General features: G+C 40.2%; 1 protein-coding gene across 2 annotated transcripts in view; it reads right to left on the bottom strand.

Moving 5' to 3' along the window:
* Positions 1–5810: 5810 nt before the first annotated feature.
* The window catches only part of ATF6 (activating transcription factor 6), a 188473-nt gene continuing 170988 nt past the window's right edge, over positions 5811–23295 (bottom strand). The window contains exon 16 of one of the 2 annotated variants that reach the window (XM_007976372.3): positions 5811–6423. In XM_007976372.3, coding sequence (XP_007974563.3) covers positions 6215–6423 — 209 coding nt within the window. In that variant the 3' untranslated portion in view covers positions 5811–6214. The remainder of the gene's footprint in view (positions 6424–23295) is intronic. The other variant, XM_073008194.1, reaches the window with a different exon arrangement.

The raw sequence follows: 23295 nt of genomic DNA on the forward strand, positions 1-23295 counted from the left end.
GGGGCGGGGCGGGGGGGGGGGTCTCATTTTCTAAATAAGTCCAGTAAAGTATCTTCTGAAACAAATGTAGTTTTGCCTCTCAGAGAACCCTGATGTTATTGTCATTTTGTAATTTATGTATATGGGGGCTGACTGTGAGCTCTTTTAGGGCATGAACTTATGCCAGATCTATTTATCAGGAGGTGGAATAATATAGTGGTGAATAATTCACATAATTGGCTGGGCCCAAATATTGGGTCCACTATTTTTTATTTTTATTTTGAGACAGGGTCTCACTCTGTCACCCAGGCGGGAGTGCAGTGGTGTGATCTCGGTTCATTGCAACCTCCACCTCCTGGGTTCAAGTGATCCTCCCACTTCAGCTCCCCATGTAGCTTGTAGCTGGGATTACAGGCACCCACCACCATGCCTGGCTGATTTTTGTATTTTTTGTAGAGACAAGGTTTCACCATTTTGCTCGGCTGGTCTCAAACTCCTGAGCTCAGGTGATCCACCTGTCTTGGCCTCCCAGAGTGCTGATTACAGGCATGAGTCACTGCACCTGGCCAGCTCCATTACTTATTAATAACCATCTTACAAAATAGGATGTAGAGAAGATTGAAATAATATAGTTAAACCAGTGTTGGAGGCATTCATTGGGTGTTCAGCAAATGCCTGCGTTAATTATTCCTGGACGGATCCCTTGCTGTCAGTCTGCAGTGACTAGTTTCAAGTGTGGTGGCATCTGCCATTGCAAGCTGGGAAGGGGCCTTTGGTGAGGACAAAATGCGTGACTGAGTAACCCAGTTTCCTGAAGACATAGAAAGATAAAATATGGGTTTTTAGATTTTTTTTCCTTGATAAGATTGTAGTTTAAATATCTGGACACTTAAATAGAGGAAATTTTTACTTAATTAGGCTTGGGAGAAGAGTGGAAAATAGTTCAACAGTTTCATCTTAACAGTAACACAAGCCACAAAGCCTTTTCAGGCTTCCTTTCTCATTACTAATCCCCCAACACTGAAGATTCATTTGAGGGCTTTTTTCTCTCTTTCTACAAACAGAATAAAACAAGGTAAGTTTAAAAATTCTTTATTTGAATTTTAGAGAAATAACAAGTATTATATTATAAAGACTTGCTTGAAAGTATGAAATAGTCTGTTGTTATTATTTCTTTAGGTTTTGCAAACCAACATCATTATTAAGGGAGAGAATGGTACATCTCTCCTCCTCATCTTTAACACGTTCTTCAATTGGCATGGGTACAACCTGAGCAAAAAGATCCTGGTGAAATGGTATCTCTGACATTCCCTCCTCAGTTCTAATGGCTCCATGGATGAAGCCCTACTGGACTTAGACCAGCCATACTTGCCAAAGTGGTAACAGGAAACCAGTGCCTCAAAGGCTAGTAGTGCATAGTAGTTTTCATCTAAAGCTCTGTTTCCCCATCATCTCCTCTGTCCTGGTGACTGGCCTGGAAATTATGGCAAGTATGAGTTAAAATGGACCAATATACAATTGCTGTGAGAGTCAACCTGCTAATCTCTAGCTGGGATTAACATAAACGGGATATGCCAAGCCTCCTGGTTTATTCAACTTCATTGAGAGCAAACAGCACAACGGTGTTGTTTGTTGGCCTTGGCAAATGATAAACTATGATTTATTTACTCCTTAGTTACCAAGCCTAATATAATTAAAAGTATTTTAGTGTGCTAAATCCCTAATGCTTAAAGTTAGCAAACCAATATGTTGAGAATGGCACCCACTGTGTGACAGTGGCTGGCCATGACATGGATTCATACGTAAGATCAAATTTCCTAATCAGATACCTTTGTCATTCTTCTTTGCATAAATTCGATTGCATCTAATAACACAGATATTAGAACAAACTGCCGAAAGTTCTAGTCTTACCCAAAATAAACTGTTTTAAGCTTAGTCATTAAAAAGATAAGAACAGAACACACTTTACTATCTTTTTTTTAGGTAGGAGAAAACTGCTTTTCTTTTACAAGCATTGTTCCTTTTGGATTCTGGCAACATCTTTTTGGATAGTCTAGTATTATTTCCTAGAAAATTAAAAATCAATCCCAGTCCCTGTGGGTGGAAGGAAATGGGAATATTCACTTCCAAATGTTATTAGGGGTGGGAATGAACATTTCTTATATTTCATTCTCTATCTTTTAGGCTTTATTCTTGTTTTTAAAAGTTATAATTGGTATTCATATTAGCAGCAACAATCCTAATTTCTGTAAGTTAAAACGACTCAGGACTGATGAAAATAACATTTTTGGTAAGGAATATGGAGTCCACAGGTGGTAATAAGTATCTATCAATTTCGGCAATTAACAATCTTATTTAAGAGGTTAATTGGTATGAAATAGCCAATAGTTAATTAGTATGAAATAGCAAATAGCCAATGAAAAGATCTCAGTTGGCTGAAGGAAGCTGAGTCAGCCCATTAGTATGCAGTGGAAAGAGGGCTTTCATGGCTGGAAAATTTCCCATGACTTCAGAGTCAAAGGGGGCATCAGATCAGGCTCTAGCTCTTCAGGCTGTGAAAGCAAAAGTGGTTACTTCTAATATGTTGTTGAAAGTGAAAGTCACTTTGAAACTTTGCAATGTGTTAGAAGGTCAAATACAATTACAAGTTTTTCCTGTAATACATTTCTGTCAAGTTTCACAACCTGAGCTTAGTAAAATGGCAAGAATCAAAAAATAGTAGGAAAGTGGCAAAGAGCTTGAGAGTTTTCTAGTTTTAATGATGCTAAATGCTGCCATGGCAGTCTCACCAGCCTCTTGCTGCGGTGACTACCGGGGAATACACACTGGGGAGGAAGATTCAGGCCAAGAGGATTTAATCAGGATGATGTCTCTTTAAAAAATGATTTGAAAAATCAATTTGAATCCCAAGTTCCTTGTCGGTTTCTAAATTTACTTGGAACACTTAAGAATGACTCACATAACATTGCTTTCAAATACCTCCATGTCTACTTCTTACTGGCAAGAAATGGCAAAGAAATGCCAGTTTTGTGCTGGAACTTGTAGTCATTTTTTTTAAAAAAAAAATTAGATGATGCTCTGAGTTTTATAATTATGGTCTGAGTTTTATAATTACGGGGGATTTTTTACTTGTGAAAACACAAATCCCACCCAAAACTCAATGTGAAATTTCTGTACTACAAGCATGGCAAACAACAGATTTGTTTCAAGGTTGATCCTTTCACATTAACTCCTAACTTTGGAGTTAGTTTACACTAACACTCTAACGAAGCTGTGTCCCTGTACTGCTGGACATAAGTCAACCCCAAGGGACAAGCTCCTAACATCTGACTCAGTAGTTAACATGAGGAACCATCCACTTACTTCCACTAAGCCTTAAAAATTTGGGACTTGCAGAAAGACTGTTCCTATCAGCCTCCACCATTACTTCTCAAGACTGCATTATTGTTAGCCCAAAGAGTACAAAATCATCTAATAACAGGAGGACCTGCCTCCTCCATGAGTTTATCTAATTGTCTCATAAGCTTGCAAAATCCCATTTAAATTTTAATAAATAAAAAATACATATATTACCCATAATTTCTGGCTGCAACCCCCAAAAGGCAATCCCACCAAAAAAAAAAAATTAATCTGGCATGGCAACTTCTCGTTTCCTAAAGGGCCTTGTGCATACAAACATTAAAATAAAAACTACAATTGTGCCTAGGGATTCATTATAGCTTTGCCAGCAATTTAAAAAGTAGATTGCTTCTTTGCATTTGTCAATTTCCTTTCACTCATTTCCTAAAACTCTACCCTTAGGAGAATCCTGTTCCCTCATCTCAAAGATCCATTCAAGAATAGGCAATGACAAAGAGCGGAAGGGCTAGTGAGACAGAAAAGAAGGCAAAGCTCCCAGGCTGCTCTGGGCAGCACCTCACAGGCACCCCTAGTTCTGTGGCAGGGCTGCCGGCCTGCTACCACCTTCCTGCTCTTCAGTGGAGACTACCTCCCAACCGCTACCCACCTTTTCACCTGGAAGACAGGGACTAACGTTGGTGAATATGACATAACCAAAATCTTCCATCTGAGGAGTTGGTAAAATGATCACAGAAAAAGCTGGGAATCGAAAGATGAAGTAAAAGTGAAGCGCTAAGAAGAAGGTCATGAGATAGGTCCTTCTCCTGTGATTCTATGTCACGGAGAGGAGGGAAACTCTACTTATAATCACCCCACACAAACCAGGTTTACACTGACCATGATACCGTATGACAGTTCCAGCAGATGAGCAGCTTGGGGATGACTACGTTGCCACTGTCTACTAGCCATGGTCACAGCCTCTCGTGTGGCTAATTCATATTACAGTAATGGGAAGGGGCAGGGTCAGGAGAAATATCCCACGATAAGACTGCCCAGTCACCTGAAGGTCTTCTGGGCATTTGCCTTATATTCCTTGGCACCCATTAGAAGAATGGTCCCCAGGGAAAACAGTTCTTGTCTGAAAATCACCCAGGATAGCCAAATCTAAGGGAAGTGCTGCACTGACTTAAAAATGTTTGTAATGTGCAAAAAGAGGAAGGTTAATTAGCACTTTTCAAACTCCAGAATCCCAGGTAATACAATAAAGCCCTTCTTTTCCCCGCTCACAAAAGTTGAACTGATTTCCCTGGAAAGCATTTAACTAGCTTGGACAAAGAGGCACCAGTACAGAGAGTCAGAAGTGCTGATGGTTCTTTAAAATTATTTAGGAGCCAGGCCTAATTTCACAGGCAGAAAACTAACTAGCTATGTATAATCCTTGAGAGGTTGCTATAATTTCTCTTTCCCTTTCTTGCAAGCAAGAAGAGAAATTGATTGCTATAGTGTGGAACAAGAATAAATCTGACAAAGGCAAGTCAATGGGGGTAAGAAACAGTGTTTGTAGATGAGTTACATCAAAAAATGGAAAAGTTTTGTAGGAGAGGGAGGAAGACTCACTCTAGAAACTGAAGGCAGAACATTAGAGAGGACATCACTGTCTCAGATCCATTTCTATGAATTTATCAAATGAAACATAATTGTCTACTATGGTGAAAAAAGAGGCATAGTACAGTAAAAATGAACACAACTTTTTTTTTTTTTTTTAAACCATGGGAGGACAAAAGATTTAATTCCTTCACTGTCTTTTCATTCAAGAAAGTGAAAATTGTTGCCATATTATGGGATGCACTCCCTCAGCAGGAATCCACATTCAGTAATCAGGATTGTTTTAAGGAGCAAATACTTGTCAATTCTCCAGTGAAAAGCTTTTGTCTTGTTTAAGTCTAAAGTTACTTCCATGTTCCTCAGCTGATTTTGGTATAATTTCAATAGAAGAATGAATGAAAATGAAAGCTTTGTCCTGTGGTCCATGAGAACCTATACCAGATTAGTAAAGAGAAAATATAAGTATGTGTGCTAATACTTAGTGGCCTAGAGTTCTCAAAATAAACAATAGCTGTGGCTTTAATCTCATACTGCAATCACATCGAACTTTCCATCTTTTAAACATGTGTATTAATGGAGCTATCTCCTCTCTTCGAACCCCACCACTGGCCCTTCCCTTACCCTTCTATTTTCTCAAATTTGTACACACTCCCTGACCCCCTTTGTTTAGGTGTGAGCCACAAATCCTAAGTAAAGATAAACTTTACCAACTGGGAGTTTTTCCTTTAGAAAGCTCCCAATTGTTTTGACTGTTTTTGGAGGGGTTTTGGCTGTTTTGGTTTTGAAATGTGTTTTCTCAAATAAGCACAATATCCAGAATGAGTTTGCATTAAATGAATGAAAATCGAATCAGTGGAACCCATGTGAACATGCATGTGCGGCATAGCTTTAAATAAAATTCACTTTATGAATCAATAAGTGAAATGGCAAAAAGGAGAGGTGGATATTATTTGAAAGAAGATGACTGTTTAAACACAAAACCAACACAGAGGGAAGAGAGGTTTAGAAAGGTACAGAAAAAAATGTCTACCCCAGGAAACACCAGAGGAGGCAGGGCTGCATTTGCCACTGAAGGAACATTGTTCTCTTGTGTCTCAATTCCAGTGCTTTCCAAATAGATGGGAAGATGATGAAAAATGGAGCAGCTTCTTTTATTTCTTCTTCTTTCCTCCTTGAATTCTAGTACGAGACAGTTCTCTGCCTGCCACCAAGGCAGAAAGCAGCACTTCGCTCACCTGCTCTTCAGCCTGGCAGGGTCCCACGCTCAGTTTTCCAGCATAGCTGCAGGGTGCTATTGTAATGACTCAGGGATGGTGCTGACAGCGTGGGCTGCCTCTGTGGCTGCGGGAGGGGAGCCAAAGAAGGTGTTGGTTTGATTCCTCTGCTGATCTCGGAGGTAAGGAGGAACTGATGAGCTTTTGATGTGGAGGATCCTGGTGTCCATCACCTGACAGTCAATCTGCATCATCACTTCGTAGTCCTGCCCATTGATCACATTCTCTGCAGGCAGGAATACACACAAAGAATAAATATTCAATAGAATGTGCATGTCTGCCATAAGCTTCAGCCCCAGAAAGGCAGAAATGTGTTTTAAGCCTGTGAACTGTCAATAAACTTTCAAGGGTACAGAGGGACTCTCAGTCACTAAGCAGAGCTACAGGTGGGCAAGGTGCCAGGATGGCCTGTCCTCTCCCAATTCTAGCTCCCAAACAACCTCCATTGACTAAACAAGGGCTAAAGCAACTGCCAGGGTTAATAACGCCACAGAGCATCTGTCCACAGACATCGTATATCTTGCATGCTTTCCGTGCAGTGTATTACTCTGGTTAGAGCAACTGGAACAGAAGGGGTTTTTAGTGGGGAATACAGAGAATTCCTAAGTCCTCCTTCCTGCCTTCAACAATGGAAAGAAACAACTGTCAAAAGGACCAGCATGCCATGGGAATGGTAAGGAGACACTGGCCAAGTGTGCTTAGCTCCTATTCATCAGTAATATTTCTGACTTCATTAAGACACTTCCAACTACGAATGTAAAGGTTTGCCATTAGGAGCGCGAGGTACAGTGAAAACTGACAAGTTATAGACATCTGACAATTATGCTCTTTTCCAGAGATCACTTCTCTTCCATATCGAGGAGATCTTTATTTCCAGAGTTCCTGATTCCAGGCACAAAGTGTCAAGTACAATTCCAACATGGAATTAAAGGGAGTCTATAGAACTTGCAGGTAAGCTAGAGAGTGTGTGCAGAGGGAACGGGAAAACCATGCGGAGCCATGCTTTCTACATAAGGGGCAACTCATTATCACAAGTTTAAATATACACACAGACTATATTCCACTCCTACTTCCCACCAGGATAAAAGCTCTTGATTTTAGGGAGAGGACCAAATTACTCCCTGATTTGTAATTCTGGGTGGTCATTTTCCAACTTGTAGTCAATGAAACTTAGACATAAAACTGATGAGAAAATTATAAATAGATAATATTTTTCAAGCCCAGCTGAATAATCACAGCAATACAGTAAGAAGATGTGTGAACATGGAAGAATTCGGAGTAGGTAACAAGGCATCTGAGTTTGGCATTTTCATCCATGAATCCAGAGCAGGGTGTGGGGCTGGGGAAGAACTGCTGGCGGCCTTTCTACGAAGATGACACACAGCCAACCAATGATTTTTAAAATTAAACGTTTGGCTTTTTTCAAGAGAAAGAATTGAATTTAAATGTAGAATTATTTCTATTCTACTTTTTTTAAAAAAAATTTTAACTTTGACACTGAGCATGCCAAGCATTACAAATCTGGAGGAAGAAAATCCAAAGTCTGACATTTGATCTTCAGATTCCATTGTTATGTACGGGACAACTACGCTGTGGAGCTTGTCACTTAGGGAGCTAAAACAGGACTTTGGAGATCATCTAGTCCAGGGTGTCCTAAATTTGGGTCTAATTTATAGACTTCAGGGAGTCTGTAAGTTCCCTGAAATCATATGCAAAGTTTTGTGTGTGCATGTTTTTGGAGAGAGGGGCCATCAGATTCTGAATGGGGTCTGTGGCCCCCAAAAGTTAAAAATTACTAGACAGTTCTAATCTACCAATTCTAAGTGCCTTGAGCAGATGATAGATTCTATTTTAAATCCAAAAGAATACATAATTTCTCCACTTCTGTTGGTCACTCATTTGTTCCAATGTTTGAAATAGTCTTCATTGATGATAAATTTCCCATTACCAGTCTTGAAAATCTCTTCCATTATAGTTGAAGTTAATTTCCTTCTTTCCCAGCCTCAGCAGGGATGAAGAACAGCTGGTTGCTGCTATGTATTAACTAACCCTACCTATTCTTTAAGACCACTGTTACGGAAGCTTAACTCCAATTTCACAAGTACGGCTGCTTTGCAATGGCTATTACTTATCTTTACAGAAATAAATTTGAAAGTCTATAAGTTAGCCAATGTTTCTTATCACAGTGTTTTACAAAAAGTAGGAGATGAAAGAAAGAAATCTTGTTAATGTGCTTGGAGTCATTTCATTTAGAACACGTGACTAAGTTCAGATTTCAAGGCGCCACACCAGTCATTTCCTTTTGGAACCATAGTCCCTCTCTCCCCATTTTAGAAAAACTGAAGGGCTGTGTGTGTGTGTGTGTGTGTGTGTGTGTGTGTGTGTGTACGCGCATGCACTGTGGAAGACCAAATAATGGAAAACACATGTATCAGAGACATGCAATACACATTACTAATTTTTACTGGTTTCCTGGATTAACTCAGAATCCAGATGACAGTTTAAGATCAAGACCAAGTTCTCTAATACAGCCCAAACCACCTGCAGAAGTCATTAGAGCCCATGTGCCTGTTATAGTTTAAACTGATAACTGGGGTTTTTAAAAGCTTTAAATATGAAGAAGAGATGGAAAACCTGGGAATATAAGCTCAGATGCTTTGAGGAACATGTAAAGCTGTGATCTGATTCCAAGACTCAGGGGTTCCTAGCCATGGTTGGAATGGCAATGTCATCTTAAGCCCAACCAGAAGGAGACTCAGGCTAGGTTTGGTCTAGGTGGCTTTAAAATGGGATCTCTTCCTCACACTCTTCTTCTGAAGGTAACAAATTCTGGACCAAGGAAACTATCAGCATTGCTAGAAGACGACTCTACCAGATAGCATGTGAATGCCTGAAGCTGAAGTCAGGAAGCTCCTTGACAAGTTGGATAGCTCAGCGTTTGGGGTAACATGCCATTAGGAGTCCCAACATAGCCACACCTCTATAAAGGATAAAGGAGTCACAGCAGCATTCTCTGGTCTACTCTATGAGACATTATAAAAAGGTTCTTTGGGTGGCTTAGTACTAACACCCTTGGACAGTTAGTCAGGCAATCTCATCATTACTGATGAGGCTTTAATGATTTTAATGAAAGGAGGACACAATTTTAACAAAATTAAAGGACGGCCACCAGCTTGTGGTAACTCATGGTCTTCGCAGGTCCCTCCCCTGGGTGGCTGGGCATCTGTTTATACAGTATGCACCCAGGAGCAGCAGAGAGCCCCCGAAACTCCTCTTAGTTGTGGCAGATGAAGCTCCTGCTACCCTTTACTTTAAGGCTTTGAGTTCCGGCCACCCCTGGGAAGAAAGGCACCTTCAATCATTGCCTACAATTTGCCCGTCAGTGTGAATAAAAATTATCAGATCAAGTTTTAACTGCAGAAACAGAGAAGACTCTGGTTTAGATGGGAAGGAAAGGAAGGTCTCCTGAAGGAAAACACAGGCAGGGATGTGAAACACTGAGGATGGACCACACCCTTTCATTAAGGACCAGGTCTTCACTGCTAATAGGCAGGGCTCTAGTAAAGAGAAAGCAGTAAAATCATGGGTTTTATGACAAAACAGAACATGGTCAACATTAGATCAGGGAGTTGTGAGAGCTGAGTGATGTGCAAAAACTGATGAACCATTTTTGTAAATGTATACTTAATGAAAAAAGACCATGACTTATTTAGGAAAAATAGAACCAAATGGAATAGTACTGGAGTGAAAACATTAAAGGTTCACTCTTCCATCAGCACACATTTGGGCACTGCACAAATGGTTCAAATCTTATGTTCTGGGCTTTCTGAGTAAACAAGAATGAGGTAAACACTGAACTGAGTCAGGAAAAGGGTATAAAATATGATTAATTCAAATTCAAAATTAATCAGGCAAATAAAAAGGAAAGAGCTAAATGGCTTCAAACATGAGCGGTAAACTATGATTCTGAATGCCCAGAAGGGTTGGAGAAGCCAGAAAAAGTGTCTGGACATTGGAGGTGGAAAAACTCTAGGCAATGTGGAATTTCAAACAACCTGTTAACATGCAATAACTGAATTAAGCATGGCCTGCCAAGAGACTGTTAGCTGGGAGATGACTAACACACAAGCCAGAACCTTGACCATAAACAATTAAATATCTAAAAATTTTACACAAAGTTTAATATTAAAAAGTGGTAAGACTTCACCAGTACTTTGCAAAGAAGCATAAATAATGAGATTTCTATTCAGAATCAAACACTAATCCTAAAAAGAGGTAGCTTTCTCTGTGTAAAGTACGCTGGTGACAGGTAGTGCTGCTGAATATGTGCCTGAATCCCCTGGGGTGTGGGATACGCATGTGTGGGGCATGGAAGGTAAATAAATATCCACTCACACATGGACCATGACAGACACCTTCAAAAAAAAAAAAAAGAAAGAAAGAAAGAAAGAAAGAAAGGAAAAACAAGGGAGGTGGGAATACAATGAACAAGGAAATGGCAGAATGCCATGTTTTTACTGTGGTTTCTAAGAACTTCCCTAAGTTAACTCTACTATGCCATTCTTTTTTTTTTTTTTTTTTTTGAGACGGAGTCTCATTGTCTCCCAGGCTGGAGCGCAGTGGCACGATTTCGGCTCACTGCAAGCTCCGCCTCCCGGGTTCACGCCATTCTCCTGCCTCAGCTTCCCGAGTAGCTGGGACTACAGGCGCACACCACCATGTCTGGCTAATGTTTTGTATTTTTAGTAGAGATGGGGTTTCACCATGTTAGCCAGGATGGTCTCGATCTCCTGACCTCGTGATCCACCCACCTTGGCCTCCCAAAGTGCTAGGATTACAGGTGTGAGCCACCGCACCCAGCCAGCCATTCTTACCTCTAATTTTCAATCTGAGTCCTGGTTTTGACCATCCCTACACACCATGCACTGCATTTCTGTTAGTATTTTTTTCCTCTGCTTGGCAAACAAACAAACCCCCTCCTTTCCTGCTCTTTTCTGCCCAGTCTAGTTTTCTACTTAGTTCAATTCTGTTAATTCTCTGAGGCCCACTTCTTCTTAGAAACCTTCCATGGGAACTCTAGTATTGATCTTTTCCCTTATAACCAGTTTATAAATGTTCCATTTAATTGAATAATGTTAAAATACCTTTAGAAATGAGGTTTGGTTCCCTTAAGAAGTGGCTGGCAAAAATTGAGGTGGGGTGAAATTGAAGCTGGTAGGGGAGGGTGGTAAAACTAGAGCCCCTCACTCATAAGTGGGAAGAACGCTGAGTGAGTAACAGTCAAACTGCAGATGGGGTAAGTGCTTTCAAACTGAAGAATCTTTCTGGAGGCTTAAGGGAAAACACATGCATGGGGCAAAGAGCTTCTAGCCACCACTATGTATTCCTTTTGCTGAAATAAATTAAAAACAGTTCCTCTGACAGGAGAGATGTAGGATGGGAAGTGTCCAAAGGCAGGGAGGGGAAAAAAGAGAGAGCACGCGTTTGACTGTGACAGAGCAGAATTTGCTCACTGTGATAAGGGTATTGTGGACACTGGGCAATGAGGATTCAGATAAGGAGAGCTTGTCTAGTTAGATGATCTATAATGATGTCACAGAACAAATGTATGGGCCTCACTAGAACAGTGTATGTAAAAACCACCAACCTTCCAGGGCACTCTAAGTGGTCATGATGATTGAAGGGTATTACTAAAATTTAGTGAGCAGGGGCCAGGGCTGCTGGCTGTTCTGTGACACACAGGGATAGTCCCATATGACAACTGTTCTGTATCTCATATAATTCATGCAGGTTAAAAAGAAATTTGATTATTACTAAATTAGTCTAGAAGCTCACTGTTTTACAATTAAATATAAAGTACTTTTACATGGGTTTAATATACCCTAAATTTCCAGGAATGAAACTACTGAATAATAATTTACTTAAGAAACACTTACTGTTTCTGTGTGCTAAACACTGCTCATCTAATTCTTGTAACAAGCTCCTAAATGAGGAAGAATTATTATTATTCCTATTTTGTAGATAAGGAAATGAAACATGGAGACATCATGTGACTAGCCTCTCAGTTGGCAAACGGCCGGAGAGATTCGAACCTAAGCAGTATGGCTTCAGAATCCATTCTCACCAACACTCCACTTTTCTGGGAGTATTGTTTTTGTCTGAATTCAATCAAGAATTGCGTATCATTCCAGAAAATCACATCACCTATGGTCAAAGACGCTCTTGATATCCGGGTCACCATCAAGAACACCTGGATCAGTCCATATTTGTTACATTCACAGTGACAGTGCAGATCAGTGTAAGCATCTGACTTGTTCACTGTCTCCTAATGCAATAGAAGCATTATGATATATTATATCTATGTATATATATAATGCCTGAACATTAAATATTCATTAATTCAACAAACATTTAGTGAATTCCTACCACATGACAGGCACTGGGGGACACAGTAGTGAACAAAACAGAAAAAAAAATCCTGTCCTCATGGAGCTTAATTCTTATAAAAAAAGAGGGTGAGAGGGTGGATATAGAAAATAAAGAAAATCAGTTAAGTGTAGAGAATGATGAATAAGTGTTATGGGGGAAAAAAAGCATGGAAAGTGATTAGGGAGTGAGTGTGGAGAGTAGCTTGCAGTTTTAAGTGCGGGGACCAGGGGAGGACTCTCTGAGAAGGTGACCTCTAAAGACCCAAGGAGGCAAAGGGAGAAGAGTTGCACACACAGGTCTGAGTTTCCAGGAGGACATTTTAGTGGAGAGGACTGGCAAGCAGTAAGAAATTGGGGTGAGGACTGATACTCTGCAGAGAAAACAGGGCTAGAACCTGTAGGTTTGGGAGTTATCTGTAGAAAAGAGATAGATGGAACCCTGGGGCCATAGGGTATCACTCTTGGGGAGAGAATGCTGGGAACACTTGTGTTAAGAAGGAGGGGTATAATGGGAAAAGAGAAGGTTTGTGGTTCCATCAGATAATTGGGAGAGCACTTCTAACTGAGAAACCACACTCAATTTGTAACCTTCACTAATTCATTCAACAATTATATGAGCACTGATTATAGACTGGTAATGGCCAGGTACTGTTACAGACTCATAAAGATTTAGATTTTGAATCCAAATTAGACAGAGGGAGGATTGCCTAAAGGAAAATGGACACCACAAAATGGATCCACTAAACCGTAGTCAACATTTGCTGAGTGGCTTAAGAAACTGGGAGGAATTACAGAAGATGAGTTTTTTTCCCTTGTGTAGCTTACTAAAGTTCTGTGAAAGCAGAAATTACATCTAAAATACTGGTAAACCATCAAGTAAATGCATTTCCTTAGGTCTTCTCTTATGACCAAAACTCTAGTAGCACCCCCAAATCATATCTGCTCTTTTCCTTCATAGTGTCTGTTACAAAGTGTAATTAAACTTTGGCTTATTGGCCTATTTAATAATGTGTGTCACCCCCACTAGATTATCCACTCCATAAATTCAGGGAGAACATCTGTTTTGTTCACCACTACATACCCAAAGCTAGCACAGTGCCTGGCACCCAGCAGATGATGAAAATATAGAACACAACCTTCAGTACTGAGAAGGCTGTCCTCTAATACTTGCTAGTCAAGTCATCAAGAAATCCTTTGCTTTCTGGGAATTCAACCATTCTTGGGCTCCAACTTGAGAAAGTGCCATCCCAGAATAGTTCCAGAAATGGTGGTTTTCTGGATTTCTAATATCCTCAAATACAAATTTAGACAATACTTTGTTAAGACTTTGTCCCTAAAACACAGTCACTTCTCTTCAACCTCAAGCTTATCTTTTGAATTCATAACCATCAACAATGACTCTTTAAAGGTGACCCGATGACATTTCTCCCCTGGGAAATTTAGCAGCCTACGCTACAGAGGTCTAAGCTATATATGATCAAGTTCCTATAATATTTTCAATCAAGTTTAGCTCCCCTAGGGCTTTTGATAGTCTTCTAGGACTATTTCAGGAAATCTGGCTAATTCCATTAAAGTTCAAAGACTAATGGTACTAGATTTGCTTTTCACTGGACCTGGCTACTCTTTTCAAAAAATGCTGCCCACAACTGTGGGAGGCTTCTTCGTTAGATCACATAAAAGAGTACTCTTTCATCGATCTCAAATACTTCCTGAAACACCATTAAAAAGAATATGACTAACAAAATTATTATTCATTTTCTTCAAATTGAGTTTCTAGACTACCAAACTGACATCTGATTACATAGTTACAATTAGTGCCTCAAAAACAGAAAACAAGTGAACTTCAGGTATGTGTACAAAGGGGCCCATGAGAAGACCGGGTTGGGGTAAAAAATCATTTTGAAGGCTGAGTGAACTAGCCCTGGAACCTGATTTACTGTCCTAAACACAGCTTGGAGGTTTAGCCTGGGGTCGTCAGCCAACATGAGGAATGGCCTATTACTTTCTGGCTTCTAATAATTAAATCACTGGTACCACGTACTAGAAAACTGTTTTATGTCACAATCTGAAATTCAAGACCCATAAAAACTAAACCAATGTTCAGAAGCACGTCCCTATAACATCTAGTAACCACGAAATAACTACCCTGAAGACAGATTAAGGACCAAACCTCTGCAATTACTACCCGTTAGGCCAAAGAGTACTCTTTCTTCTGAAAAACTATGGCTCTTTAATTGCATTTAAAATCAAGGGATGGGAATTACATGTTCTTCTCAGAGTATCAAAATGGCATTCTCTGCAATATCTCTGCCCATTGTGTTGGGCAGGCTCACCTTCTACAAGGAATCACTGAATTCAAATTCTAGAGCATGAAGGGACTTTAAAGGATAAGAGGACTGATACTACCAAATTACTCTCTGCCTATTAAAAAGTCTGGCACACGTTTTACTGATAAAATGGAATCTTAAAATATTTTCGATAGTTGTCACACAACACTACGAATATTCAGGGGAAAAATGTATTCAAAGGCTAAAATAACTGCCTTAAGTTAAAATGATTGAGATCTGACATGACATTATAATTTTAGATCAAATTATAAACAGAATTCTCTTATATGCAGTCAGAAAGCAGTCTGTATAACATTGAAGACAACTGTTCTTCAAATTTGTGTTTTCATAGGAGAGAGTGTCTCTTCCTGCTATGATCTGGATATTTGTCCCTCCAAATCTCATGCTGAAATTTGATCTCTAATGTTGGAGGTGGGGCTTAAGGGGAGGTATTTGGGTCATGGGACTGATCTCTCATGAAGAGGTTAATGTCCTCCCTCAGGGGTGAGCGAGTTCTTGATTTATTAGTCCCATGGGAGCTGGTTGTTAAAAAAAGTCGGGTATCTTTCCTCTTTCTCTTGCTGCTTCTCTTATCATGTGATTTCTGTACACACAGGCTCCCCTTCACCTTCTGGCCATGAATAGAGGCAGCCTGAGGCCCTCACCAGAAACAGATGCTGGCACTAAGCTTCTTGTACAGCCTGCAGAACTGTGAGCTAAATAAACCTCTTTTCTTTATATATTACCCAGCCTCAGGTATTCCTTTAAAGGAACACAAAACAGACTTACTACCATACCCACACAGGTAATAAAGCCTGTTGGAGGACAAAGAAACAGGTTGGACACCCCCATTACCAAACTCGTGAGGCCTCTCAGACACATCTACTTCTGTGCCTCAATTCAACTTAGACATACTCCTAGCAGTAATCACACTAGAATATCAGTTCCTGATGGGCAGGCATTTTTATCTGTTTATTCACCACTGAATCCCTAGTCCTTGACACAAAGAAGGCACTCAATAAATATGTTTTGGAATAAATGAATGAATGAGGCCTTTGTTGTGAAGAAATGGTCCCATAGGAGGCTGATTTAAAGAGGGTGTGGGTGACAGTGATCTCCTCTGCTAAACTCAAGAAACTGAGCTAAGCAAGAATTAGCATAAGTCAGCTGCCTCAGGAGAGACAGGTTGTCCCATAGATTCAGTTTTTAACTAGATAATTCCTTTCCCCTCCAAAACAGGGTGAGAGTAGGGTTGAATACAGGGTGGAGATCAGGCTTACAAGTCAATGTATGAAACATTATTTGCCATGCTGGGTCTCATTTTCTCCACTGTCAGCAGTTCTCAGTCTGCATTGAACTTGGCTGCTTTTTAATCATATAATGTTCAGCAAAGCCTAGACGTTTGAGTACATTCAAGTGTTTACTTCCTTCAGTTCCTTACAACTGATCATTTTGTAGGCCTACATAAGTGAAACCAAGGAAACATCTTCATAAAAGTGTCTGGATTTATAAATAGTTTTATTGTTCCATTTAAGTTCTGCAACATGCAGCCCTACATGCTGGCAAGTTTCATTAACAATAGGTAAGGCCAAATATATGTTGAGAACCTGAGATCGCGAATTCAATCTCATCCTTAGACGGAATCTAATCGCCTGTTGAGTCATTTAAAATTTTACTTTAAAAAAATTTTTAAAAACATAAATTTTAAGTTTATCTTTTGAAAATAAAGGTGGGGACAACCGGATTCTTTAAAATCTTGCTTAAAAGACTAATACAGATACTACTATCAGCAATACAATCATGGGAAAAAAGTAATTGATGACTGCCTTCTTTAAACAATTCTTATAAATGACTGAAGCTCACTTCGGTATTTTCAATATTCACTTTACTCCTGCAAATGAAGTGACCAGAAAAGATTAATTCTGGAAAAGATGGGTTAAAGGATTTTCTCTTTTGCTACTATTGGAAACCGATCTAGAAAAGTTGTCTAACAAAGTACGAAGAAAGGATCTCCATATTATTCAGATAAAAAGTACTGGAGGATTCATGATTGAACAGCTAGTAGGGGTCACGACCAAGTACAATTAAGGCACTGCTCTGCCATGAACTGATAATCCAAACCAAAAACATTAGGAACATACCCTTTCTTCAGAGTCTCAAAAGGAATGGCTTAAGGTACTTTGGGAGGCTGAGGGGGGTGGATCACTTGATGTCAGGAGTTCAAGACCAGCCTGACCAACATGGCGAAGCCCCCATCTCTACTAAAAATACAAAATTAGCCAGATGTGGTGGTGCACGCCTATAATCACAGCTACTTGGGAGGCTGAGGCAGGAGAATCGCTTGAACCCGGGAGGCAGAGGTCATAGTGAGCCGAGATCATGCAATTGCACTCCAGCCTGGGCAAGAAGAGCAAAACTCTGCCTCAAAAAAAAAAAAGACATGGCTTAAGGACTATGGAATATTTTTGATTTCCATAATATGAAATAATTTGGAATATACTATCCTGCACATTAAATAATTGTTCCATTCTGTTAATTCTGATATACTACTACTTAAGCATATAAATAGCAACATTTATGACTCTGATAAATGCTTCTTTTTTAAAGAAATTATCAAGATTTCTGAATTATTATAAAATGGATATAGACAAGTCATCTCTTGCTATGATTACACTATTATTCTAAGCCATAAAAACGAATTCTTCTTTTTAGCAGGTGACAAAGACTCTCCTTAAACTAACTCTAATCAGACTTCCCTAAGCCCCCTGCTCAAATGGGCCTGACCTTGGGCTTCCCTCTCGGTCCTTACAGAATGCAGTTTGAGCAAGAAGCCGGCTAAAGTTTAACAAAAATCCTCCACCCTTGGTATCTGATTACCCTCGACATCTAATCACCCTGGCCTGCCTTCAGCAAGAATTCTGCTGAGTCGGTCTAGCAAGAATCTCCCTTACCTTTGACGTTTCCACTTAGTAATTTTCCATCTACTGACCCCCACACCCTGCTCCTTGGCTATAAATCCCTACTTGTCCTTGTCGGAGTCAGACTCCAGTCCAATCTCTCTCCCACACTGCAAGACTCCACTGCAGTAATCCTTGTATTGTTAACATAGCCTCCCTTGAATAAAGTCCTCTCTATTGTCTTCAACAGTGTCATGAATCATTTTTCTTTAACTCAAGGAAATCACTGCTCTTAGTCCTATTTCTATTTCTTTCAGAAAATGGGAGCAGTAATTCTTACACATATACTGAGTGAATTCTGGTATTATAGCTCTGTAGGTAAGAAACCAAATGGTATTTTAGAAAATTGAAAAGTGAATTAACCATAAAATGCTCTGATCAATAAATGTTGTATCTTATTTACTTAGGAAAGAATAAGAATACAGAGTGAAGGATAACAGCCAGGGATGGAGTTCAGGGGTGAGAAGTCTCTTGCTCTCATTTGTTTTAGGAACTAAATTCACAAAATTAGAGATTTTTTGTTGGTTTTTAGAAGACCTGCCACATTAAAAATTATAAATACTGAATGAAAAATGGGCAAAATTGAGTAAATATCACATTCCAGTGTTCCATTTGACTGTGAAGATAACAAACACTGCTGAAAACCGAAAACTAGGCCTGCTCCATCCCCCAAGGGCCTTGCAGAATGTATGCAACACATGCTCTGAGAATAGCTTGGAGACCAAATTCCCAGAGATTCCTGGTTGTAACTATGGAACTCAAACCATAAAGAGATTTTTTAGCAAGGATGTCATTTTGACTTTTTGAACTCCAGAGAGTTTCTCATGCTCTCTTATGGAACAATTCCTAATAGGTGGCACTGATACAGCAAAAACATAGTCTTCCTGGAGGATCCATAGTTGTATCGCTGGAGTGTTAACACCAGGGTTAAAATCAAAGAGAATTCTTCCCCAGTCTCCTCCTAATATTCACTCCTGTTTGATAAAGACTCTGCAAGGGCCAGGTCTAGTGGCTCACGCCTGTAATCCCAGCACTTTGGGAGGCCAAAGCAGGCAGATTGCTTGAGCCCAGGAGTTCGACAGCAACCAGGGCAACATGGAGTAATCCTGTCTCTACGAAAAATGCAAAAATTCGCTGGGCATGATGGTTTGTGTCTGTAGTCCCAGCTACTCAGGAGGCTAACACCTGAGCCTGGGAGATTGAGGCTGCAGAAAGCTGAGGTCTAGCCACTGCACTCCAGCCTGGGTGACAGACTGAGACCCTGTCTCAAAAAACAAATAAACCAACAAAAAAACAGACTCTGTAGGTCTGAAGTCAGGTACTCAGTAGCATCTTATGTAAGTACTTAAGTGGGAGACACAGACATGTGCTCATCAAAGCAAGTGGCCAAGGGATGAATGTTCCAGGGTAGTATTGGGGCAGGGACTGTTCAGATGAGATGTCTAACCAAATTCCCAATTATTTGTGATCATTCATTGAGCTAGCATGCGTGAAATGCTTATACAACACAGTTTCTATCTTTAAGCAGTTTACAATCAAGTTGGTAGGTAAAATACATATGGAAGAAAAATACTAGTAACAGTTCACAAGACCAGATATGAAACATTACAGGAAAATATAACAGTATGCCTATAACTAACACAAATTAACAAACAGTAAACTTGTTATTAGGATCCCATTTGTAGTTATATTGTAAAAGATAATTATAGTATCTCACAGTGAAAAGTCATTCAAGAATAAACACAGTAAGGATGGGATGGTCTTTTGGAAACTGCAAGACTTATCTGTGAAGTCCAAACATACCGGACTGGCATAGTGACAGCAGTAATGATTATAGTAAATTAAGGAAATTTCTGTCCAAACAAAGAAATTAATAGAACTGCCTTTAACCCAAGTGCAGATATATAAAAGTGCTTAAGGGTAAGGAGAAATAAATCCTTCTGGAGCAAATGGGAATGGAATAAGAAGAAGGTGACTGAGGCCATTGGTGTTTCGTTTTATTTTGTTTTCAAATAAATGCTTTGGTTTAAATTACTGATAGGATCCCAACTTCTGTAATTAACTTGCCGTTCTTACTTCTGCAGACTTGTTCTATCTTCCCATCATTTGCAGGTTCACTTTATCATAAGCCATGTGCAGCATATAATAGAAATGAGAATTATAAATCTTATTCAAGTTGTGTATTTAAGAGCTAGTATGTGTAAAGGAGCTTGGGGCGGTGCCTCCTATTCTTAAGGATATGGACATCACCTCAAGATAACTGTATTTTACTCTTTACAGAGGGAATTTTTAACGAAGAAATGAACCAGCCTGAGATACAATGCCAAACACTGCATTTAACCTTCTTTACCAAAACTTGTACAGAGCTGGATAACCAGTGGCCTGACTTATTGGTGCACTTCTTTTAGGTCTGATTATCACATGCAGATTTAATTCAGAGTGGCAAAGAGTGCTAGGCCATGTTGTACAAACACTTCCTTTCCTGATCCCCAGACACCATTATTGCTTATTTAGTTCCCCGGCCTTGTGTGGTCCTGCCTTCCGGTTTATTTGCCCACTGGATAACTCTGAGGAGGCAGTGGTGAGTGCTTCCTTGCAGCAGAGGCTGCATGAGATCAGATCCTCGACATGCTTGCTGATCCTGCAATATAACACAGTGAGATGACAAGCCTATGTTTTGCACAAATGTAGGGGAAAGAATCAAACAGATGGTAATGATGATAAAAGGAGAGTTACAGAAATACTCATGTGTAGTTTATCTACAGAACAAACTGCATACCTTGTATGCATAGAACTGAACAAATTACAAAGAAAACCAGGCATTTCATTCATCCATGAGATGGATTCAAGATTAGAGCTGTGAAGAGCTCTGAAATGACATAGTCCCTTCATTATGGACATTAAGAATCTGAGGTCCAGAAACACCTGGGTTTATTTTAAGTTCTGTAACTTATTCTCATTATTCCTCTGCTTGGAGACAGTCCAAGGGAAGGACTGCTCTTCATCCTCTATGATATAGTAACTGATGAAAAAATTATTTTAAAAGTGTAAATTACATAAAAGTACCTTATTTAGCTGAGTTTTATTTCAGAACATTACTTACTTTTTCTGATTCTGGCCTAACTGGGCTCCAAACTGCATGTGGATCAGAAGACCAGTCTTGGTTTTAGCTCTGATGCTACTACACCATATCATTTTGGGGAAACTCACTTAGCTTCTTTGACTTTCTATTTTCTAATCTGTTTTCATTCATCAAATATTTACTGAGTGCCTGCTATGTGCCTAGCATGTTACAGGTGCTGGAGTGGAGAAGTGAACAACAAAACAGATGAAAGCCCTACCCTCCCAGCATTCACATTCTAGTGAGCAGACAGTAAGCAAGAGAAGTAAGTAAATATACAGTATGTTTGAAAATGATAAAGACTAAGGATAAAACTAAAGCATGGAAGGTGGATATGAAATGTTAGGGCTAGACTGGAATTTTGGAAAGAGTGGTCTGGGAAGTCCTGACCAGCAAGATGGCTTTTTTGTGTGTGTGAAAAGGTGATTTTTTGTTCAAGACCTGGCAGAACTGAGGGAGCTAGTCAAGCAGGTGTCTGGGGAGAGGGCATTACAGATAAGGGAAACAGCAGGTATAGAGGCCCTGAGGCAGGAGCGTCCCCTGAGTATCTGAGGAATAGTAAGAGGACCAGTGTGACTGAAGCAGAGAGAATCAAGGGAGGAGTAGGAGGCAATGAGGCTGGAGAAGAAACCAGCGGACCTTACAGGTTGTATTAGTCCGTTCTCACACGGTTATGAAGAAATACCTGAGACTGGGTCATTTATAAAGGAAAGATGTTTAATTGACTCAAAGTTCCACATTGCTGGGGAGGCCTCAGGAAACATAGAATCATGGCAGAAGGCAAAGCAGAAGCAGGCACCCTTTTCACAAGGGGGCAGGACTGAGTGAGTACAAGCAGGAGAAATGTCAGACGCTTATAAAACCATCAGGTCTCGTGAGACTCACTATCCTGAGAACTGCATGGGGGAAACCGCCCCCATGATCCAGTTACCTCCACCTTGGTCCCAACCTTGACATGTGGGAATTATAATTGAAGATGAGGTCTTGGGGCTGGGCGCGATGGCTCATGCCTGTAATTCCAGCACTTTGGGAGGCCGAAGCGGGCGGATCATGAGGTCAGGAAATCGTGACCAGCATGGCCAACATGGTGAAACCCCACCTCTATTAAAAATACAAAAATTAGCTGGGTGCCATGGTGCGTGCCTGTAATCCCAGCTACTTGGGAGACTGAGGCTGGAGAATCGCTTGAACCCTGGAGGCGGAGGTTGCAGTGACCTGAGATCGTGTCATGGCACTCCAGCCTGGGCGACAGAGTGAGGCTCTGTCTCAAAAAAAAAACAATGATGTTTTGGCTGGGGACATAGCCAAATCATATCACAGGTCACACAGATTTGGGCCTTTATCCTAGATAGATGTGACACAGTTGGAAGGTTTGAGCAGTCGCATCATGAACGGACTTAAATTTTAATAAGATCACTTTGATTAGTGACTTGCTTATTTCAAAGTATGTGATAATCACTCATATTTCCAAAGTTCTTAAGGATTAAATATGACGACGTTTGTGAAGGACTTTCAAGATGTCAAGTGATATAAAATGGGAGTAATTGTTATTGTGTGGAGTCAGTGTGTGTGGCACAGTGGAGAGACATCAGGCTTTGGAATTACAGACTTCATCTATAACATGGGGATGTTAATACCTAACCCATAGGGTGGCTGCAAGAGTTAATAATGTCAAGTACTGTCCCTATCACATGCACACACACCTCTGAATACAGCAAGAACTGAAAGGTGTCACTGCATTCTGGATCACAGGAAAGAGCCCAAGGAATCAGCCATCCTGGGGTCTAGCCCTTACCTTCCACTGCCTCACAGTCTTATGGAGAAGAAATAAACTGCATTCTTCATAGTTTGCTCATTTTCTTCATCTCCCCAATGGATGGGGGTTACCAATGGCTGCTGTTTTCCTGTGGTGGTGTGAGGGCTGAGGAGTTAATGCTTGTAACACCGATGTATGAAATGAGATACTGCAGAGTGTTTCTACTGTTAATACAAGTGTGACTAAGACTTACATTAAGGAGGAAGTGAAAGAACCCAGAGAAAGCTGTTGTATTGGAAACAACGTAGCTTTATTTTGAAAGCATTACCCAGAGTCATTTCAGTTCTATGACTTAGTGGAAAAAAAAAAAAAAAAAAAAGATAAAGAAGAGGAAGAGGAGGAGGACATGACCGAAGAAGACAAAGAAGACAATGGATGAGAATGATGACAAGCTCGTAGCGGCAGATCTCTATCACACAGTGGGAACGGTTCCAAAGGGGAAAATTTGG

The sequence above is a fragment of the Chlorocebus sabaeus genome, chromosome 20, assembly GCF_047675955.1.
Source record: "Chlorocebus sabaeus isolate Y175 chromosome 20, mChlSab1.0.hap1, whole genome shotgun sequence".
In the NCBI taxonomy this organism is placed as follows: Eukaryota; Metazoa; Chordata; class Mammalia; order Primates; family Cercopithecidae; genus Chlorocebus; species Chlorocebus sabaeus.